Source organism: Mirounga leonina, unplaced genomic scaffold, assembly GCF_011800145.1.
Source record: "Mirounga leonina isolate KUSES-001 unplaced genomic scaffold, KU_Mleo_1.0 Mir_173, whole genome shotgun sequence".
NCBI classification, from domain to species: domain Eukaryota; kingdom Metazoa; phylum Chordata; class Mammalia; order Carnivora; family Phocidae; genus Mirounga; species Mirounga leonina.
In genome coordinates, this window is record NW_023270447.1 from 39,803,482 (window position 1) to 39,823,331 (window position 19,850).

Genomic DNA, 19,850 nt, shown 5'->3' on the forward strand with positions numbered 1-19,850 from the left:
AGATATTTTTGAGCTAGAAAGAACCTTTGTGTTGACATTGATGTTCCTTGGAAATATTGATGAATTCAATACTTTCTGTGAACCATACCATGTTTACATTTAAATGCCACTGGAGCACATTCAATTCACTGAGCAAAAATCTAGAGGGACCTTGGGGTTAATATTCTGATATTTGCCTCTACTCTGCTCCTAGCTACTTGTAGTGCATTGAAAAGGTGCTTTATGTCCTGATGTCTAACATTCAGGCTCCCAAGCCTAATATGGACTGCCTGACCTCAGATGTAATTTTCAGCAATATTAATTGACTAGAGAATTTGAGTTATTAGGGCAATAGGACTCAACCAGCTTGGCCGCTTTCTAAGTGCTGTATTAACAGTCTAGGATCATTGATCAATTTAATTTGAATGCAATTAATTATACAAATGTGAACTCTTCACATTTACTTTCATTAAAATTATATCACAACAAAAAGAAAATAGGTATGAATCAAGCCATATGCCCTTTCTTCAAGTATGAGTCACATCATACATTTAAACATTCCTAAGGTCCACACACATCTGGGAATTCTGATCATGTGACCTTCTATCTAAAAAAAACTTGGATACCTCTAATAATCCCATGATTGATTCCATGATCTATACAGTTCTCTTTTGTACCCCAAACAGTAATGTAAATGTGGGTCTCTTATGCCTAAATAATCAAATTATATGTTTAAATTTTAATTGTTTTGGAGATTTCTTCTCTTTTCTCCTTTTTAAATAGGAGTTTACTGACTGAAAATGGCAGAAAAAGTCTTAGAGAAGTTCGATATTCTGGATGAACAGGCAAAGATACTCTTGGCCAGAAGAGCGAAGGTTTGTAAATGAAAGCTAAAATTAAATTTAATCATTAAAATTTAATCATTTCAAATGTGAATGATTTTTACTTTTTAGTTAATGATGCATTAATATGGAAATATAAACTGATTTGTAAAAAGCAAATAATATTAGTTCAAAAAGTAGTCCATGTAAGCGTATACTATAAAGAATTAATTAGATATACAAGGTAATTTCTGGATAGCTGCCATTATTTTTTTCTTTCAAGATTTTATTTAAATTCAGGTTAGTTAACATATAGTGTATCATTAGTTTCAGGGTACAGTTCAGTGATTCATCAGTTGCATATAACACCCAATGCTCATTACAAGTGCCCTCTTTGATGTCCATCACCCAGTTACGCCATCCCCCCAACCACCTCCCCTCCAGCACCCCTCAGTTTGTTCCCTAAAGTTAAGAGTCTCTTATGGTTTGCCTCCCTGTTTTCCTCTAATTTTTTTTTTCCTTCCCTTCCCCTACGTTCATCTGTTTTGTTTCTTAAAGTATCCATTCATCAGTTGATGGACATTTGGGCTCTTTCCATATTTTGGCTATTGGATAGCTGCCATATTACATTAGGTTATATGTATCTAAAGTGATTAAGATAAAAAAATCAAATAGGCAGTCAAATAGTAAATGTGACTACCGTAGTTCTAATATTTTAAACATATAAAAATTTATTTAATTGTTTTATTAAAAGGAAGAAAATATTTGGTATAGTTACCCAAATTAAAAATAAAGGTCATAAAAATTAAAGTAAAAAAGGTGAGACTTTTATAAAATTCAATATAAAATATTAATAAAGAATATAGTTTTTGGGGAGCCTGGGTAGCTCAGTTGATGGAGCGTCAGACTCTTGGTTTCAGCTCAGGTCATGACCCCCCAGTCATGGATGGAGCCCTGCATCTGGCTTCCTGCTCAGTGGGAGTCGGCTTCCCCTCTCCCTCTGCCTCTGCCCCTGCCCCTCCCCCCTTATGTGCGCGCGCTCTCTCTCTCTCTCTCTCTCCCAAATAAATAAATAAATCTTAAAAAAAAGAATATGGGTTTTTTTTTTTAAGATTTTATTTATTTATTTGACAGAGAGAGACACAGCAAGAGGGGGAACAGTCGGTTGGGCGTCTGCCTTCAGCTCAGGTCATAATCCCAGGGTTCTGGGATGGAGTCCCGCATGGGGCTCCTTGCTCATTGGAGAGCCTGCTTCTCCCTCTGCCTGCCCTTCCTCCTGCTTGTGCTCTCTCTCTCTCTCTCTGACAAATAAATAAAATCTTTAAGGAAAAAAACCAGATTCTTAGCACATATGAGCAATTTAATTTGGTTACACAAAAACTTGCAAAATAATATAACAATGTGGGTAAATGAGGCATAAAGAGCATAGAGTCCAAGAAATCAAGGAAAATAGCACAGAGAGGAGCTCTAAAGTGACTGAACATATTTGTGAACCTGAAAATGAAAATTCTGATGCTTGAATAATAACTTGATTTTCTTTTTTGCCCATAATTGTCTCCTTTTATTCAGAAAATAAAGTAGGGAAATATTGGAAAAAACAGTAAATTCATTCTGTTATCGTTACCCAAATTTTGAAATAGCAAACCAGGAGTAACTTACTAAAGCAACCATATTGGACTTAAGTACCCCAAGTTCATTCCATTTTAATTTTTTGTTTAAAATGAAATGTATTTTAGAAAATATAATCAGAGCTAAATCTATTTAATTTGTCCTGGAATTCCCTTTTATACGTGATTAGTCATAATAATTCTTACCTTTTACTGAGTTTCCTTTGTGCAAAGCATTTCAATGTATTTTCTGATTTTGTGTTACTATGCCTACTTTATGTGTTACTGAGAGAGAATTCTCTGGAAATTCTTTTGAAAGTATATATAATCAAAATTTAAAACTTTCTTATTTTTTTTTAAGTTTTTTTTTTTTTTTTTTTTATTCATGAGAGAGCGAGAGAGAAAGGCAGAGGGAGAAGCAGGCTCCCAAGGAGCAGGGAGCCTGATGCGGGACTTGATCCCAGGACCCTGAGATCATGACCTGAGCCGAAGGCAGACGCTTAACCATCTGAGCCACCCAGGCGCCCAAAACTTTCTTATTTTTTAAAGTATAAAATTAAAACATACTTTTGGAAATAAGCAACATATAGATATATATAAAAATTATACTTAAAGAGGGGCGCCTGAATGGTCCCGTTGGTTAAGCATCTGCCTTTGGCTCAGGTCATGATCCCTGGGTCCTGGGATCGAGCCCCACATAGGGCTCCCTGCTCAATAGGGAGCCTGCTTCTCCCTCTCCCACTACCCCTGCTTGTGAACAAGCCATAATGCCCTTGAGGCTCATCTAAGTTTTTGCATGAATCAATAGCTTTATTATTATAAATAATATATAAATTTTATTGCTGAGTGGTATGCCATTATATGGATGTACAGAGTTTCAACCACTTCCCCATTGAAGGATATTTGGGTTGTTTTCAGTATTTTGCTTTTAAAAATAAAGCTGCTTAAAAAAAAAGATTAAAGAGAGCTGCTCTGAATATTTGTGTACAGGTTTTTGTGTGAACATAAGTTTTCATTTCTCTGGGGTGAATGCCCAAGAATGTAATTGTTGGTGCAATTTCTGTCTCTTAAAGTCAACAAGGTTAAGGCCCAGGGTTTGAAGTGAGTCCCCCTCCCTTGCATCTCAGTGTGGAAACTGCCTCCAATAAGTAGGCTGAGCTATTGTGGGATTTACCTCATTTGTTTCCCTTTTCCTGGGGATTATGGTTCCCCCACACCACCCCACCCCCGCCTACTTTCTAATGCCTGATTACAGTTGTTTTCCTATGTTTTGTCCGGTTTTCTAGTTATTTACAGCAGGTGGGCAATTCCTGTAGTGCTTAATCCTTCATTGGCAGAAACAGAAGTTCTTATCCTTTGACTTGCTTTCACATTTTTCATCACTTTATTCCTTTGTGCAGTGCTGAAAGATTTTTTTAGAAAAGATTTTTGGCTCCTTAACTAACTCGTTAAGCTATATCCTTTTCTTTCTTTGGCCATCTCTATAAATATTTGAACAAAGTCTTTTGATTGCTTTCTTAACTCTATTTCTGGCTCATGCAACTAGACCAATGTTGGAGTGATTCACCATGTTCCTGGGGACAGTGAGAGCAGCAGGTTGGAGACCGTGTTGCTCTCCTTCCAATAACTCTATGTATGAGGATTGTCTTTGCTTAATTTATAGGTCGTTCTTCAATTCTAAATTTTAGAATTACGAGGGAGCCTTCATGATCATCTAGTCCAAATTTCCTTCATTTCATGAATGGGAAAAGAGCAGCTCAGGACACACAGCAACAGCCTAAAAAATGTTGGTACACAAGGCCCCTAGTTTTCAATCTGTAATATTTCTCCATTATTGACTAGCACATAAATTCTGTGTGTGTGCATAAAGTGAGACTAATTTCATTCCTTTCCACACAGGATTTTCCCTATATGAAAAGTGCTCATTTTTTCACAATGTTGTACTTTGGCTTTCCTGCAGAAAAACAGCCTTCAGAGTCAAGGAAAGAAAAATACTTCGGTTACACCCCTGACGTTTGACTTTCACTTAGAATTTGAAGAGGCCATTGTTCCATCCATATCTAAGAAAGTACCCAGGATCACAGAAGATAATTCATACAGAATTAAAAAAGCAAAAAGGTAACCATCCTAACTACCTCAGACTTTCAGTTTGGAGTTTTAAAGCATTACTGTAGATTTTTCTTAGATTATGTAATCTGTATTAAATGTAAGCTTTGTCAAACACAGGTATGTTTCATAGTGCTTATGAGTTACAACATACTTGATCAGCATTCTGAATATTCATCGTTTATAAAATATTTATTAAAATATCTTACTATTACAGATGGTAATTAGGTACTAATTACAATTATGAATTTTTAAAGAAAGACTTGTCTTGAATTCTATTACATTGCCTCAAATTAATGTCAGGATTTATTTCAAACTTTAGACCAATAGACTCCAAAAGAAGTCCATCTAGAAATCAAGTAAGTCAGTTTCTCTGTGTACTTACAAAGGGTAGCCTGAATATGTCATGCTTGGTTTTTCACTGGCATTCTGTATGTGCATTATGCTATATAATTTTTCTAGGCATCAGAAATGTAGAGGAGAATCCAGACAAAAGAAATAATAAGATGTAGAATTAATAGAATTTCAGTCGTACATTGGTGGTGGTGGGAGGGGGGACTTAAGAATGAGATTCTTACCTCATTTTTTCTGTGTGACCATTCAGTGCGTTCAGTGCAGTTTTACAGATGAAAAGCCCATCTCAGTGAGGTTAAATAACTTGCCCAAGGTCACACAGATATGTGGTCCAAGCTGGATTTAAATTCTAGCAGTCCGATTTCAGAACCTGTGCTCAGTATCACCACCACCCTGTTCTGAACATAGAATGACTTGCATCTTCCAGGCTCGGTAACTAGCTGCATTATGACACTTTGTACTTAGGAGAACATATGATGCAAAGCAGATTGGGGTGGATTAGAGGATTAGAGTGAGAAGAGCTGAGTTTTATTTTGGATGTATTAAGTTTTAGATGTCTGTGGGGTATTCAGGAAGGGGGCATTCTTCTTCCAGGAAGCAACCCATTCTTGCAGTGAATCTTCTTCAGCTATAACAAAATGATTGCTTAAATAACAGAGCATGAGGCTGAAAGTTTCTCATATCAACAATGATAGCCTGGTTTCATTGGTTATATTGGATAGATTCAGTTCCTCCATATCTTGAGATGCAGTTCCTGGTCTTATAAGTTATGGTAATTATAATTTAGGATACCAGTCTCCACCAGTGCTTGCAAACCTAGCTCCTACAGTGAGCCAAGATGTCAGATCTAATTCACACAGTTCTCAGCTTAGCCTAAACTTTATGTCATAACTGCTCCCACCTGGACCAGTGACTTTCTGGTCACTGCAGGCTTCTTTCATTTTTGACCTTTAGCCCCTTTGCTATTCAAAGGGTGGTCTTCCATCTAGCAGCACCCTATCACCCCAGAACTTGTTGGAAATGCAGAATGTCTGACCCTCTCCCAGACAGAAGCTGCAATTAACAAGATCCCCTAGGTGATTCCTGTGAACACTAATGATAGAGATGCACTGCTCTAGCCCAGTGGGTCTCAAACATGGAGGGCTCCTTAAAACACAGATTGCTGGGCTGCACCTGCAGAGTTTTTGATTCAGTAGGTCTGGCTGGGGCGTGATCATTTGCATGTCTAGTAAGTCTCCAGGTAATGCTGGTGTTGCTGGTCCAGGGACCATCCTTTGAGTCTCTGCTCAAATAAGCTCACATAAGCTTATGTGCTTCTCTAATCTTGCTGCCCAGCACCAACATCTGTTCGTTCCATTTTTTTCCATGGTTTGATGAATATCATAGCAACTCTCAATCTGGCGCTGTGGTCACCTAATTGGTGAAATCTGTCCAGGTTTATTTGTAGCTGAGCTTTGCTTTCAGAGTAGTAGTTTTCAACCCATCTGCACATTAGTATTACCTGGGGAGCTTTAAAATAATTGGATTCTACTTTAATTAGTTTGGAGTGAAGCCCAGGCATTACTATTCTCAAGATTCCCCAGATGATTCTTACATAAAGCTGAGATTGAGAACCATTCAAATTCTTAGGGCTTCTTTCTCACTTACTCCCAGAGACATGTTTTCCATGTTATTATTAGTTCAGGATTTCTGTATTTTTCTTGGATAAATGGGAATTGATAAAATATTAAAAATATCTCTTGATTAATCTGTATAAAAATTCTCTAAGATTTCTCAGTAAACACCAAACCTACTCTTCTCTACAACTTTTCATAATTGGATGTTTTACAAAAGAGTCATACTCATTTTAGCAAAAATCCCTTTAAAAAATTAGCTGGAGGGGCACCTGGGTGGCTCAGTCGGTTAAGCTGCTGCCTTCGGCTCAGGTCATGATCCCAGGGTCCTGGGATCGAGCCCCACATCAGGCTCCCTGCTCAGCGAGGAGCCTGCTTCTCCCTCTCCCTCTTGTTCTCTGCCTCTTGTTCTCTCTGCCTACTTGTTCTCTCTCTCTCTCTGTCAAATAAATAAACAAAATCTTAAAAAAAAAATTAGCTGGACCTGTACCCCTGAAACAAATAATGTGTTATATGTGAATTTATTGAATTTAAATTAAAAAAATTTTTTAAATTAAATAAAACTAAAAAATTACCTGGGTAAAGAATTTTTAAAGGAGAGACAAAGTGATTTCTCTATTACCTAAGCATTTAGTACTGGATTATCAGCTGAAAATGGCAATTTTACCACTTATAAAGTGGTAAGAAATAGAAAACAAGTTAGGGGCGAAGAGACAGATTAAAAGTATTTAAGTTGTCACCGAAAATTACAAGATTACTGAGGTTACAACAAAAAAAGAATATTTTTTCTTTAGATTAACAGATTAATAGGGGCTTCTCATTAGAAGAATTATTTTCCTAAAAATAAATCTACACTGAGACCTGTCAAAAGAATATTCCTTTTAGGAATAGTTTTATGACAATAGGATAAACTTGCATGTAAAAAAGATAATTAAACATGAATAGAGCATTCACTTGCAGCCTATAGTGAAATTTAACTGGCCAAATTCCTTGTTCCTTTAGTTTAATATTTTGTGTGACATTAGCCTGGAATAGAGATGAAGAGAATGATGTTTATAGGCCAGTTGCCAGGTTTGTACTTAGCTTTACTTCCTACTAGTTGTGACTTTGGACAAGTTATATAACCTCTTTGTGCCTCAGTCTCTCTTTGTGCCTCAGTCTCCTCGTCTCCTCATCATTATCCTGTGGATATTAATAGTATGTAGTCCATTGGGTTGTTGTGTGAGTTAAATGGACTAAAATATGTGAAGAGTTTAAAATTCTCCAACATACAGTAGGCACTCAAAAAAAACAAAAACAAAACCCAGCTAATACAAATATAAGCTGTATTTTTGAAATATACAATCATATATTCCAATCATTAAAAATAAGATACTAATGAGATACACAAGTCATGTTTACATATGGCAATTATTTCTAGAATCTTAGGTAAAGTAGGACTTACAGGTAAGTAGGCTGGGGTGGGGTGGGAACTGTAAGGATAGAGAAGAGAGAAACTTTTGTGTGAGTGGAAAAAGAGATTCATGCCTCGCTTGCTACTGCCCACACCATTTCTCAGTTATGTGGGCACAGGCTCTTTCAAGGCCCCATGAGGATTCTGGGAAGGTAACAGCCTCAACTCTAGCTCTCTGTGGGGAGAGCTTCACTACTGCGCTGAACATTCCTCTTCTCTGTAGCTGGAAGAGGACTCCTACTTACTGCTCATACCCGGAGAAACCTCATGTTCTAGAGCAGGGCTTCTCAACAGTGACTGCCCACTTGAGAGCTTTTGGAAAATATGCTGAGCCCTGCCTAGAGATCATGATTTAACTATTGGGGAAAAGTCTGGGCATCAAAGCACCCTAGATGATTCTAATATACAGCTAGAAATTTGAGAAACATTTCTAGAAGCCTCTTCATTTGTCCCTCCCTCAGTCACCCTCTTATAACAGCTTGTTTGTGGCTAATACATGGCAAAAGAATCTTATTTCTCCCTGACTGATATTACCTGAGTTTCAAATAGCCTGACTTTTATAGGTGCTGAGGAACCTACATTCACTGAAATGAGAGGCCAAAGAGAAATCACAGGTCACTCATATGAAGGAGGGAGACAAAAACAATCAGAACAGGTGACTCCTAATAAGGCAGATTATGGAAGAAACAGAAGAGAACTTAAGAAAATATGTATCTTTTTTTTTTTAAAGATTTTATTTATTTATGTGACAGAGAGACACAGCGAGAGAGGGAACACAAGCAGGGGGAGTGGGAGAGGGAGAAGCAGGCCTCCCGCGGAGCAGGGAGCCCGATGCAGGGCTCGATCCTAGGACCCTGGGACCATGACCTGAGCTGAAGGCACGTAATGACTGAGCCACCCAGGCGCCCCGAAAATATGTATCTTAAGGACACATAATCAGGGATTTAAAAATAAGTGAAGGGATTTAAAAATATTTCTAAAGTAAAAAGAGATTTAAAAAATATTTCTGGGGCTCCTAGGTGGCGCAGTCAGTTAAACGTCCAACCCTTGGTTTGGGCTCAGGTGGTGATCTCATGGTCGTGAGATCGAGCTCTGTGTCAGGCTCTGTACTCAGCACAGTCTGATGAGGATTCTCTCTTCCTCTCCCTCTGCCCCTCCCTCTGTTCTCTCTCTCTCAAATAAATAAATCTTAAATATATATATATATTTCTAAATAAAAAATTGAGTAGGATAGAAATAGAATACAGATGAAAACTGGATTGCTAATCTAGAAGGTCAAATAGAGGCACAATCAGGATATTTGACCTGTAAATATATCCTTAATACATAAATCAGGAAACTAAGAAACATGGTAAGGAAATAAAGAAATATTAGGGAAAGAATGCCCCTTTTTTGAAGACATACTTGAATTTTCAGATCAAAAGGGTTACCAAGTGCTAGACTTACAGTAAAATTATTTGATTATTTATTTAATTCCAAAGGTAGAAAAAAATTGGTTAATTACAAAGGAAAGGAAAGCAAATGAGTTTCATACGTCTCATCTGCATCTCTGAGGCTAGAAAATAATAAACCATTTTCAACTTTTTTTTTTTAAAGATTTTATTTATTTATTTGAGACAGAGAGAATGAGAGAGACAGAGAGCACATGAGAGGGGGGAGGGTCAGAGGGAGAAGCAGGCTCCCTGCCAAGCAGGGAGCCCGATGCAGGACTCCATCCAGGGACTCCAGGATCATGACCTGAGCCGAAGGCAGTCGCTTAACCAACTGAGCCACCCAGGCACCCCATTTTCAACTTTTGAATAGAATGGCAATCCAAGAATCCTCTACTTGGATGAATTATCATTTAAAAAAAATTTTTTATTTTTTTCAACTGTCATTTATTTATGAGAACAAAAGAGAGACAAATTTTAGGGTATGAAAAACTGTAGAAGGTAATCTGCCTATGTATTCTCTCTGAGGAATTTACCTGGAGAACTATTTTATCCAAATTAAAATGTAATATAATTAAAATAAAGATCCAAATTGGAAGTCTTTATGACACAAAAATGTATTTGGAATTATCCCACGGCATCAGAATGAAAGCTCTGGACTTCCAACTCACAGTGGCTGTTCTGTAAAAACAAGAAAACATTCCAAAGCATTATCAGGGAAGTTATCCATAAGAGATTTCCAGTTGGGAAGAGGAGCTTTTAGAGCAACCCCCATGCTTCCATCTGAGCTGTGCCCTTCTCTTGGGTTTCTTCCTTTTATGTGCCATTGCCATTTCACATTCATTCCATGGATGTGCAGCAACGTTCCTTTAACTCTAGCCCATGCAGTACAAAATCAAGGCCCTTACCTATATTCCCTTAACTCAACTACAACAGGATATAATTTCACAGGGAATTTTCCTAAATATAAGACCAAAAAAGGGGGAGGGAGAAAGGGATGAATTAAAAATATATATAAGCAGCTCAAAACCAATACAATTTACAGAAAACCGACTTATGATTTTATGCTAGTGAATTAACCCACCAAATTTATAATCCAGGCTTCATTCTTCATATTGTGTGAGAACCTAGTGCTAGGAAATCAATTTTTATTCCTAGGTTCTTAGCCTCCCATTCCTTCTCTGCTGTTGGAAAAAATTCTCCATGGATCTCTTGTATTTCTGTACATCTTGTGAGCAGAGGCACTGGATGCCTTTGTTCCTATCTCAAGGATTTTTGTATAACAAAGAGCCTTGAAAGAGATAGTGCTTTTGGGGTGCCTGGGTGGCTCAGTTGGTTAAGCAACTGCCTTCGGCTCAGGTCATGATCCTGGAGTCCCGGGATCGAGCCCCACATTAGGCTCCCTGCTCGGCGGGGAGTCTGCTCCTCCCTCTGACCCTCTCCCGCTTTCATGCTCTCTCTCTCTCTCATTCTCTCTCTCAAATAAATACATAAAAATCTTTAAATAAAAAAAAAAGAGATAGTGATTTTCTCTGAGCAAGAGCAGACATGTTACTGTCCATTATAAAAGATTTCGCGTTAGTGGTATAGTGGTGAGCATAGCTGCCTTCCATTATAAAAGATTTGGGTTCCATAAGCTCAGGTTACCCACTGTGTGTGCAGGAATCATCTGGCCCTCTGCTTGTTGCCCTGTGGAACTGGGGCTCAAAGAACTGGTGCAGAAAATGCTATTCCTATCACTGTGAGCAATAATTAGGCTTTTGTCCCTGACCCAGGAGTCTACTTCTTCACAAGCATAGATGAAACTGTAATAGGTTAACTTGTTAGCTTGTAAGTAGGGTCAAATCTCAGACCTTTCACAGTTCTTCCCACCTATTTTGAGGAAAGAAGCTTGGAGGTAGAATGACAAACTGTGACACCCTTCCCCGCTCTTCTTTTGCAAACTGAGTGGTAAACATACTTTGGACTCATTATTCAGTGAGTAAAAGAACACCCTTATCCAGGTCCCTGCAGGCTTAGAAGAACTCTGTATATACCCATTTTTCTACCCTATAAGCCTATCTGTTTCTAGGTAGCAGGATCTATAATTTAGGTTATTCCTCAACTAAATTCACAAAATTAATCCCTATAATAAAGTTTTTTAAAAGAAGTAAAACAATATGACAAGAGACATTGTAAACTAGAAAAGAAAATCATGATCACTTGAGGACAGAGTTTGTGTATAATTAATCTTATAAACCAAATATCTAGCATTTGGTTCAATTTATTTCTTATAAATCATGTTAAGTGTGCATTAATTGAAAGACAAAAAGAATAAAAATAAAACCCCCATCATTTCCTAGTACTTCCACCAAGTTTTGACCCTCTCATAAGCATACGGGACCTTTAAAAGTATTTTACAAAATTGGCATGTCTAACACCTCCCAAAAGAATGTTAAAATGACCATAATTTGAGAAATTGAAGAGAAAAAATAGGCAAAATAAAGGCACAATATTAGTAATGAGGAAGGAGCTACAACTATGAATATAGAAGAAATTAAAATAATTATAATGAGTACTTTGCTTTGAAACACAGGTGTAATAATGAATAATCTGGGAAAGTATAAATGGGGAAATAGTCTCAACAAGAAAATGAAAACATAAATAAATAACTAGAAAATTTTGAGAAATAGCCAAATAACAATCTTTTACAAAACTACCATCTTGAAGTTGTGTCAGAGGTCAGTTTCTTCGGAGTTTCAAAGAAGTATTTAAATGGTTTCTGAGCATAGACAAAAATGGAATAGTTTCAGTCCTTTTTTAAAAGATGTCTTTGATCCTCATGTCTGACCACAAGAACATAAAACCATTGTTGAATTTCACTTACAAATATAGATTTTTTAAAACCTAAAATAAAATATTAGCTTAATTGTTTCATTTGCCTATTCTCAACTCAGGAACACATAACATAAAACAGTCTTATATTTCTCCAATTTCACTCTGATCACTTTTGGTTATTAAAAGTCTGTCCAATTTAGTATTTTGATCCCAGATGCCAGTTGAGGCTTCCCCTTCCCCTGTCTAGCCAGTCTATTGACACTGCGGGAGCTGAGGTGGAAAAGGAGTATGGCCAGTGAATCGGAGGTGGGTGTAGTCTTCCTAGCACACATCCCCTTCTTCCTTCCTATAATCTTTTGTGCTTCTGGTATGGGAAAAGTGTTGTACTGGAGCCAGCTCCTACCAATTTGTTAGAACTGACTGTTGAATTTTCAGGAATTTTATGAGATGGTTAAGTTATTATTAAAAATTAAACTATGTAAGCTAAAAATTCAATGACATAATAAAAACAAATACTCAAAACTCATCCCTTTCTAATTATTTTACCATTTTTTACTATCATCTGTGATTGAAATCATTTACATCTATTGTATCCATATGGTGGAACTATTATATAATATCATGTTAATACACATTTCTTTTCAAATCCTCATTCAGTGATGTCCCATCACTGAAATCACTTGAAATCAACCATGGGTGTATTTACACCGTAGAAATTGGCAAACACTACAAACAGGGGGCTTGATTTGTTATTTGTCTAGATTTAAGAAAGTGGGGAAGAAAAATGTTCATGAAGATTAAACTTAAATGTTTGTCTTGCCAGTAGCCATCATACTCTGAATAGCACACAAAATTGAGGATATATTTTAGAATTCAAAAATTATTGTCTGGCTCAGCAAAAAAAAGTAGCTTATGTCATTGATGAATGAGTGAAGTTCCAACATATGTCTTTATTGTTTCACTTTCATGTTATTCATTAAGGTAAATGAAAATGTCAATCAACATTCATGTTGGAACTACACTTGGACAAAAGGTTATTAAATATTTACCAGCACCACACCCCCCACCCCCACCCCTGTATGGGAGTAAGAGAGGAGGGAGAAGGAAAGGACAGTGCTTCTTACTTACCTAGCTACTGCTACCATCTTCTTTCTCATTTGTCATCTTCCAGCCAACTCTAGTCAAAAAGAGCCTTCCTATGGGGGCACCTGGGTGGCTCAGTTGGTTAAGCGACTGTCTTCGGCTCAGGTCATGATCCTGGAGTCCCGGGATCGAGTCCCACATCGGGCTCCCTGCTCAGCAGGGAGTCTGCTTCTCCGTCTGACCCTCCTCCCTCTCATGCTCTCTGTCTCTCATTGTCTCTCTCGCAAATAAATAAAAAAAATCTTAAGGAAACAAAACAAAACAAAACAAAAACAAAAAGAGCCTTCCTAGTGAAATGGGTGAAGATGGTCATAAGATAGAAACTTCCAGTTTATAAGATAAATAAGTCCTGAGGATGTAATGTACAGCATGGTGACTATAGTCAACAATATTGCATCGCATATTTGAAAGTTGCTAAGGGAGTAGATCTTAAAAGTTCTCATCATAAGAAAGAAAAGTTTGTAACTATGTAATATGGTAATGAATATTAACTAGACTTATTGTGGTGATTATTTCACAATATATACATATATCAAATAATTATGTTGTACACATAAAACAAATACAATGTAGATCAAATATATCTCAATTGAAAAAGAAGAAAAGCTTTTCCTGTGTGCTTATGTAGTAAGTGTTAGGCATTTGGTGTTGGCATGAGAGGTGGTGTTTGTCCCAAGGGAAGAGGAGCCTCAGAATTTCTATATTTGACATAGTGCTTGCCCTCAAGAAATTGCAGTCCTTACAGTTGCAAGACGAAGGAGAAGACAAAAAAGAGCCTAACTCTTTAACGATGCATGGTAACAGTGCCTCAGAAAGACCAGTTCGCTAATGAAGGAGAGCCTCCTTCAGCCACACCTCTTCAAATTCACCCTCAACTCTTACACTCTCCTGTATATATCACAACCTCTTTTGCTAAGGATCACTAGGTTGGCAGTCAGCAATCTGAGTGGGGAACCAGTAAAATGGCCTAAGCCCAGTAACAACCACAATGTACATTTTCCCCCTCAGAAACTCAAGCATCCTTGCCATACCAAACAATGGGAGGCAGTGTGCTCTGATTTCTCCTCCCCACTCTACCCTCCAAATTTGTTTTTATATAGCTAGACATAGGGCAAATCAGCAAGTGTGCTATCGGGTGTGCAGCTGAGGAATGAGATGGCAGAATATTACAGACAGAGGGAAGAGCAAATGCCAAGGCTTTATAAGTGATTCCTTAGGAAACCCTAAGCATCCCTGCTCCCTTCGACACTGAAAAGAGAAGGAAAAGTCACAGCTGATTCTATGAGGTCAATGACATAATTCTGATATGCCCACCTATCCCATTACAGTTTTCTGCTACTTGGGAGAAGAAGGGAATGTCTAACTCCAAATATTGGTGGGCCTTTGTAGAATACAGACTGTTTATTTTTCCTTTTTACTCAGCCGTGGCTAAAAAATCATCTGGTCATCACTCTAAAATACCAGGCTAAGTGCCTTTCAATAACTTACTGTATTAACAAAGTAGAATCTAACACTATATTAAATAAATATTACTCTACTATAACTAAGTGGAGTAAATTTCAGGAATAATAAAAAGTACTTGACATTGACCTCTTACTATGTCACAAATATTTGCTGAGCACTTTCTAAACCTTATTTTACAAAATTCTTATACTAACCCTATAAGGTAGCTATTACCTGCATTTGGCCTGTGAAAGACTGAGATTCAGAGGATATCAATATTCTGGAGAAGTTCACATAGAGTCAAGATGCAAAGTAAGATCCAAATCCAAAGTCCACGCTCTTTAGTTCACCATAAGGAAATTCATATCCAAACACCTCTATATATTCTGCAAATGTATTTGAAAAATGACTTAATAAGATAAGGCTAAAAAAATGATCTCCTTAACAAGACTATATAGCCAACATCATCCTTAGGTTGGAACACGTGACACATTCCCATTTAAATTAGAAGCAGAAGGATGCCCATTCTCACTATACTGCACTATTCTAGAAGTGCTTGCCAGTGATTAAATAAGAACATAAGACAAAAATATAAATGTTTGGATAAGAACAGATAAATTATGTTATGAAGATTAAATGATTGTTTACTGAAAAACCCGAAGAGAATAAACTAAAATCTCATTGGAAATTATAAGATGATAAGAAAGTTTAATAAAAATTTACCAGAACAATTTGTGCACTCAGCACATTTATTACACATGTACTATGTGCCAGTCACTGTTCTAGGTGCTGGGTATTCAACAGTGAACAAAACAAACTCTGCCCTCAATTTATGTTTTAGGATAGGGTGGGGAGACAGATATTAAACTAAATGAACAAATGAATATATAATATAAATCCACTAGTGATAAATACTATGAAGAAAAATATAGTAAATTAAAGGAATTAAGATTGATAGTGATTACTATTTTAGATAGAGAAGGGGACAGAAAAGACCTTTCTGGAGAGATGGAAATTTGAGTAGAGTCTTAACAAAATTCTCTCTTATAACTTAAGGAAGTAACCCTTGGCACTAGCCGGGGAAAGAATATTATAGACAGAGGGAAGAGCAAATGCCAAAGTCCTTAAGTGGGAGCTTAAGTTCCTTTCTCGTTAAACCAAAGAGCTGGAAAATTCACTGCTTCCACGTGGAGGTGGGGGTTTGATGCACAGAGAGAGCCCTGGAGGGGCATTCAATGGAAATTCCTCTACTTAGAAACATGAGCAATGGGGAGACAGTTTCTGTCTTGGAGTGAGAATTTTGAACCTTAGTTGAGTCTAGTAGGAAACAATTGGAGGGAAATGCCAATCACATTTATATTTTATGGGTGCCACCATGGTTGCACTGGCAATAGACTGTAGGGGATGAGTAATAGCAGAGAGAAACAGAAGGCGAGAAACCCATGGAAGTAACTCAGATGGGAGATGAAGGTGTCTTGGACTAGGGTAGAAGTCACAAGGAAAGAAGTAGCTGGATTTGGGATGTGTTTCAAAGAAAGATCTGGTGAGATTGGGCAACAGTTGGGAATGGGGAATGAGAGAAAGAGAAATCAAAGATATTGTCAAGTTTTTGGCCTAAGCCTCTGGTTGAATGGAGCTGGGGGAGCCTCAAAGAGGAACAGATTGGGAAGGAAGCAAAAGGATTTGGTTTTGAATGTGTTAAGTTTGAGATGCCTACAATATACCTAACTGCAGAAGTCATGTAGCAGTTGGATATATAAATCTGGAGCTCAGGGAAGAGTTTGAGAGATTATAAATTATAAATTATAATTATAAACCTGGGAGACATCAGTCTATAGATAATATGTAAAGATGTGAGATTAGATATCAACTGAAGGTGAATGTCTGAGGTTGGATGACTGAATCATGGGTTATTCCAGCATTTAGTGGTCAGAAATATGAATTATGTAATACTTTATTATTATTTATTATTTATTACTTCATTAACTGTATTACATACCATCAATAGTCAGTTAAAGGATTTAGTGGAGAAAATTTCCTTTATAATAAATAAACACTATTATCCTATCTGGTCTACTATTTTGGTATCTGAACTGACCATAACTCTGTGTTCCATGACTTAACTCAGATCTGACAATGTTCCCAGTAGCTCATTTAATGAATTTCCAGCATATTTTTAAAGGGTTAATCAGCTTATGAACTATAGTTTCCTAGAGTGCCCTCCATCCTATGACAATAGCAGCTTCCTATCTGTCTTTACTTCAAGTGATTATCACTAATATTTTCAGCTCTGGCTTAGTCCCATCCTTTTACATTTTGTATTGTAATATTATTAATACAACATCTAATCTATATAACTGGGACTTAACCACATTTCTCCAAATTTATTTTTTAGATTAGTTTCATAGATTTTTCTGAATATTCTTTTTCTTTTTAAAGATTTTATTTATTTATTCATAAGAGACAGAGAGAGAGAGAGAAAGAGGATGAGGGACAAGCAGGCTCCCCGCTGAGCAGGGAGCCCGATGTGGGACTCGATCCCAGGACCCTGGGATCATGACCTGAGCCGAAGGCAGACCTTAACCATCTGAGCCACCCAGGCACCCTCTGAATATTCTAATTTAGATTAATTTTATTTTTCCTAGATATGTCTTCTTCAAAGATGAACCTGAACCTAGAGAGAGTGATTTTGAAAAGTTCAATTTAAGACCACACTTTGTACCAACAAATATAAAAAATCAAGAAAGCAAGTTAATAGGTAATGCTCTGTGTAACATATTTACTTCTCCTTTAATGTATTAATGAGTGCTTTTATTATATACTTTATTATTTATTAATGTGTATCTTAAAAGTTCTTTATGATTTGATGTCTCTGTTGAAAGAAATTGCTTGAAAGTATAGGGCTTATAACTGCAGTGTGAAAGATTTCAGTGAGCCAGAAAGAAGAATTTCCTAAGAGAATATCAGAATGGACAATTTATACAAGTCACAAATTAAGAATATATTTTTATGTTTATTTTTCTAGAAAGAAGATATCTGAGTTTCCTTTCAGGTCAACCCTAAGAGTTTTCTTGTTACTGTTAAAAAAAGAAATCAATTAAGTATGGACATCTTGCTTAATAAAAACTTACTTTATAGAAACTGTAAAGGAACTTTCTTTGAAACTTAAGGAATCTGTAAGCTAGGAACTAGCACTGCAGATCTTCAGAGAATTTTAGAGTTTTGTGTTGCCTTTACATTTCTTTATCTGGGATTATCAAAGAACCATTCGACTGAATCATTCTCATTGACCCCTTTAACTGAGGCTCCTTGACTCCACATTACCCCATATTGCCTCATTTCTCTGAAACACTTCATCATCTAAATTCTCAAAGGACTTGTTTACATACACTCTCTCTACTTCCTCAAATTTTGTTCAAACTTCAGACAACTCCAGTCTGGTTTCTGCCTCCACCATTCTACTGAAGCTACTCTGATCAAGAGTACCAATGATCTCCATTGCTAAGTACAAATAATATTTCTCTGGTTTCATTTTCTTCCACTTCTCAATACGAATATAGTTGGTTGATCACTCCCTCCTTCTTAAAACTCTCCTCTTTGGGATTTTGGAACCCATATCTCTTGTTTTCCTGCTGTATCACTCTTCAGTCTCTCCTCTTAATTTATCTTCTCCATCATTAAAATAGTATACAGTTGACCCTTGAACAACATGGGGGTTAGGAGCACTGACTCCACTGCACAGTCAAAAATCCACAAATAACTTTTGATTCCCCCAAAACTTAATAGCCTACTGTTGACCAGAAGCCTTTCCAATAACATAAACATATATTTTACATATGTATTATATGCTATATTCTTGTAATAAAACAAACTAAAGAAAAAATATTAAGAAAATCATAAGGAAGAGAAAATACATTTACAGTACTGTACTGTATCAAAAAAATCTATGTGTAAATGGACTCATGTAGTTCAAACCTATGTTGTTCAAGGATCAACTGTATATCACAATTTATCTATTCTACTGTTGAAATTTTGGGTTTTTGGTTTGTCAGCCATTACAATGCTGAATGAACATTCTTGTTTATGCATCCTACTGCATACGTATAAGTTGCTTGAAAGTACATATCCAGGATTTATATTGCCAAATATACTTATCTTCAACTATAATAAATACTGGCAAACTTTCCAAAGTATTTGTACCAATTTGTGCTCCCATCAGATTTGTGAGAGTTCTTTTTGTTCTGCTTTCTTGGTAACATTCAGAATTGCCTGATTTTTATTTTAGTGTACATAATAATATATGATTATGTTTTAATTTGCATTTCCATGATTACCATTAAGTTTGAGAACTTTTTCGTAAGACTATTGATCAATTAAACTTACACTTTTGGAAATCATCTGAGCTTTAGCTCATTTTATTTTATTTTAAAGATTTTATTTATTTATTTGAGAGAGAGAGAGAGAACATGGGGGGGGAGGGGCAGAGGGAGAGAGAGAAGCAGACTCCCCACTGAGTGCAGAGCCCAAAGCGGGGCTTGATGTGGAACTCGATCCCAGGATCCTGAGATCATGACCAGACCCAGAGTCAGATGCTTAAGTGACTGAGCCACCCACATGCCCCTTAGATCATTTTAAAAATAGGTTTTTGTCTTTTTCTCATTGATTTCTTTATATATTTTGGTCACTAGTTTTTTGTTGGTTTTATGTATCGTGAGTATCTTCCCTTTTCTCTCTCTTTTTTTTTTTCCTTCTTTTTTTCACTCTATGGTGTCTTTTTGATGAACAGAAATTCTTTGGCTTTAATAAAGTCAAATATACCAAATCTTTCTCCATTTGGTTACTTCTTTTTGTTCCATATTTAAGAAATGTTTCCCTACTTTGTGGTCATGAAGACCTTCTATTTATTTTATAAAAGACCTCAGTTCTTCTTTTTACATTTAGGCCTGAAGTCTACCTGTAATTAAATTTTGAGTGAGGCAAGGGTCAAATTTAATTTTTTCATGTGGATATAGTTATCTCAGCATGTACTTTAAAAGGCTATTCTTTCCCTAATGCTCTGGGCTCTTTGCTCTGGGGATCTTATT

General features: G+C 36.7%; 1 protein-coding gene across 1 annotated transcript in view; it reads left to right on the forward strand.

Annotated features, from left to right (window-relative positions):
• The first annotated feature begins 779 nt into the window (after window positions 1-779).
• Window positions 780-19,850, forward strand: part of CUNH1orf141 (chromosome unknown C1orf141 homolog) — a 38,210-nt gene continuing 19,139 nt past the window's right edge. Inside the window, exons 1-3 of the mRNA XM_035020150.1 lie at window positions 780-854; window positions 4,368-4,525; window positions 17,412-17,524. Of these exons, the coding sequence (XP_034876041.1) occupies window positions 780-854; window positions 4,368-4,525; window positions 17,412-17,524 (346 nt within the window). The remainder of the gene's footprint in view (window positions 855-4,367; window positions 4,526-17,411; window positions 17,525-19,850) is intronic.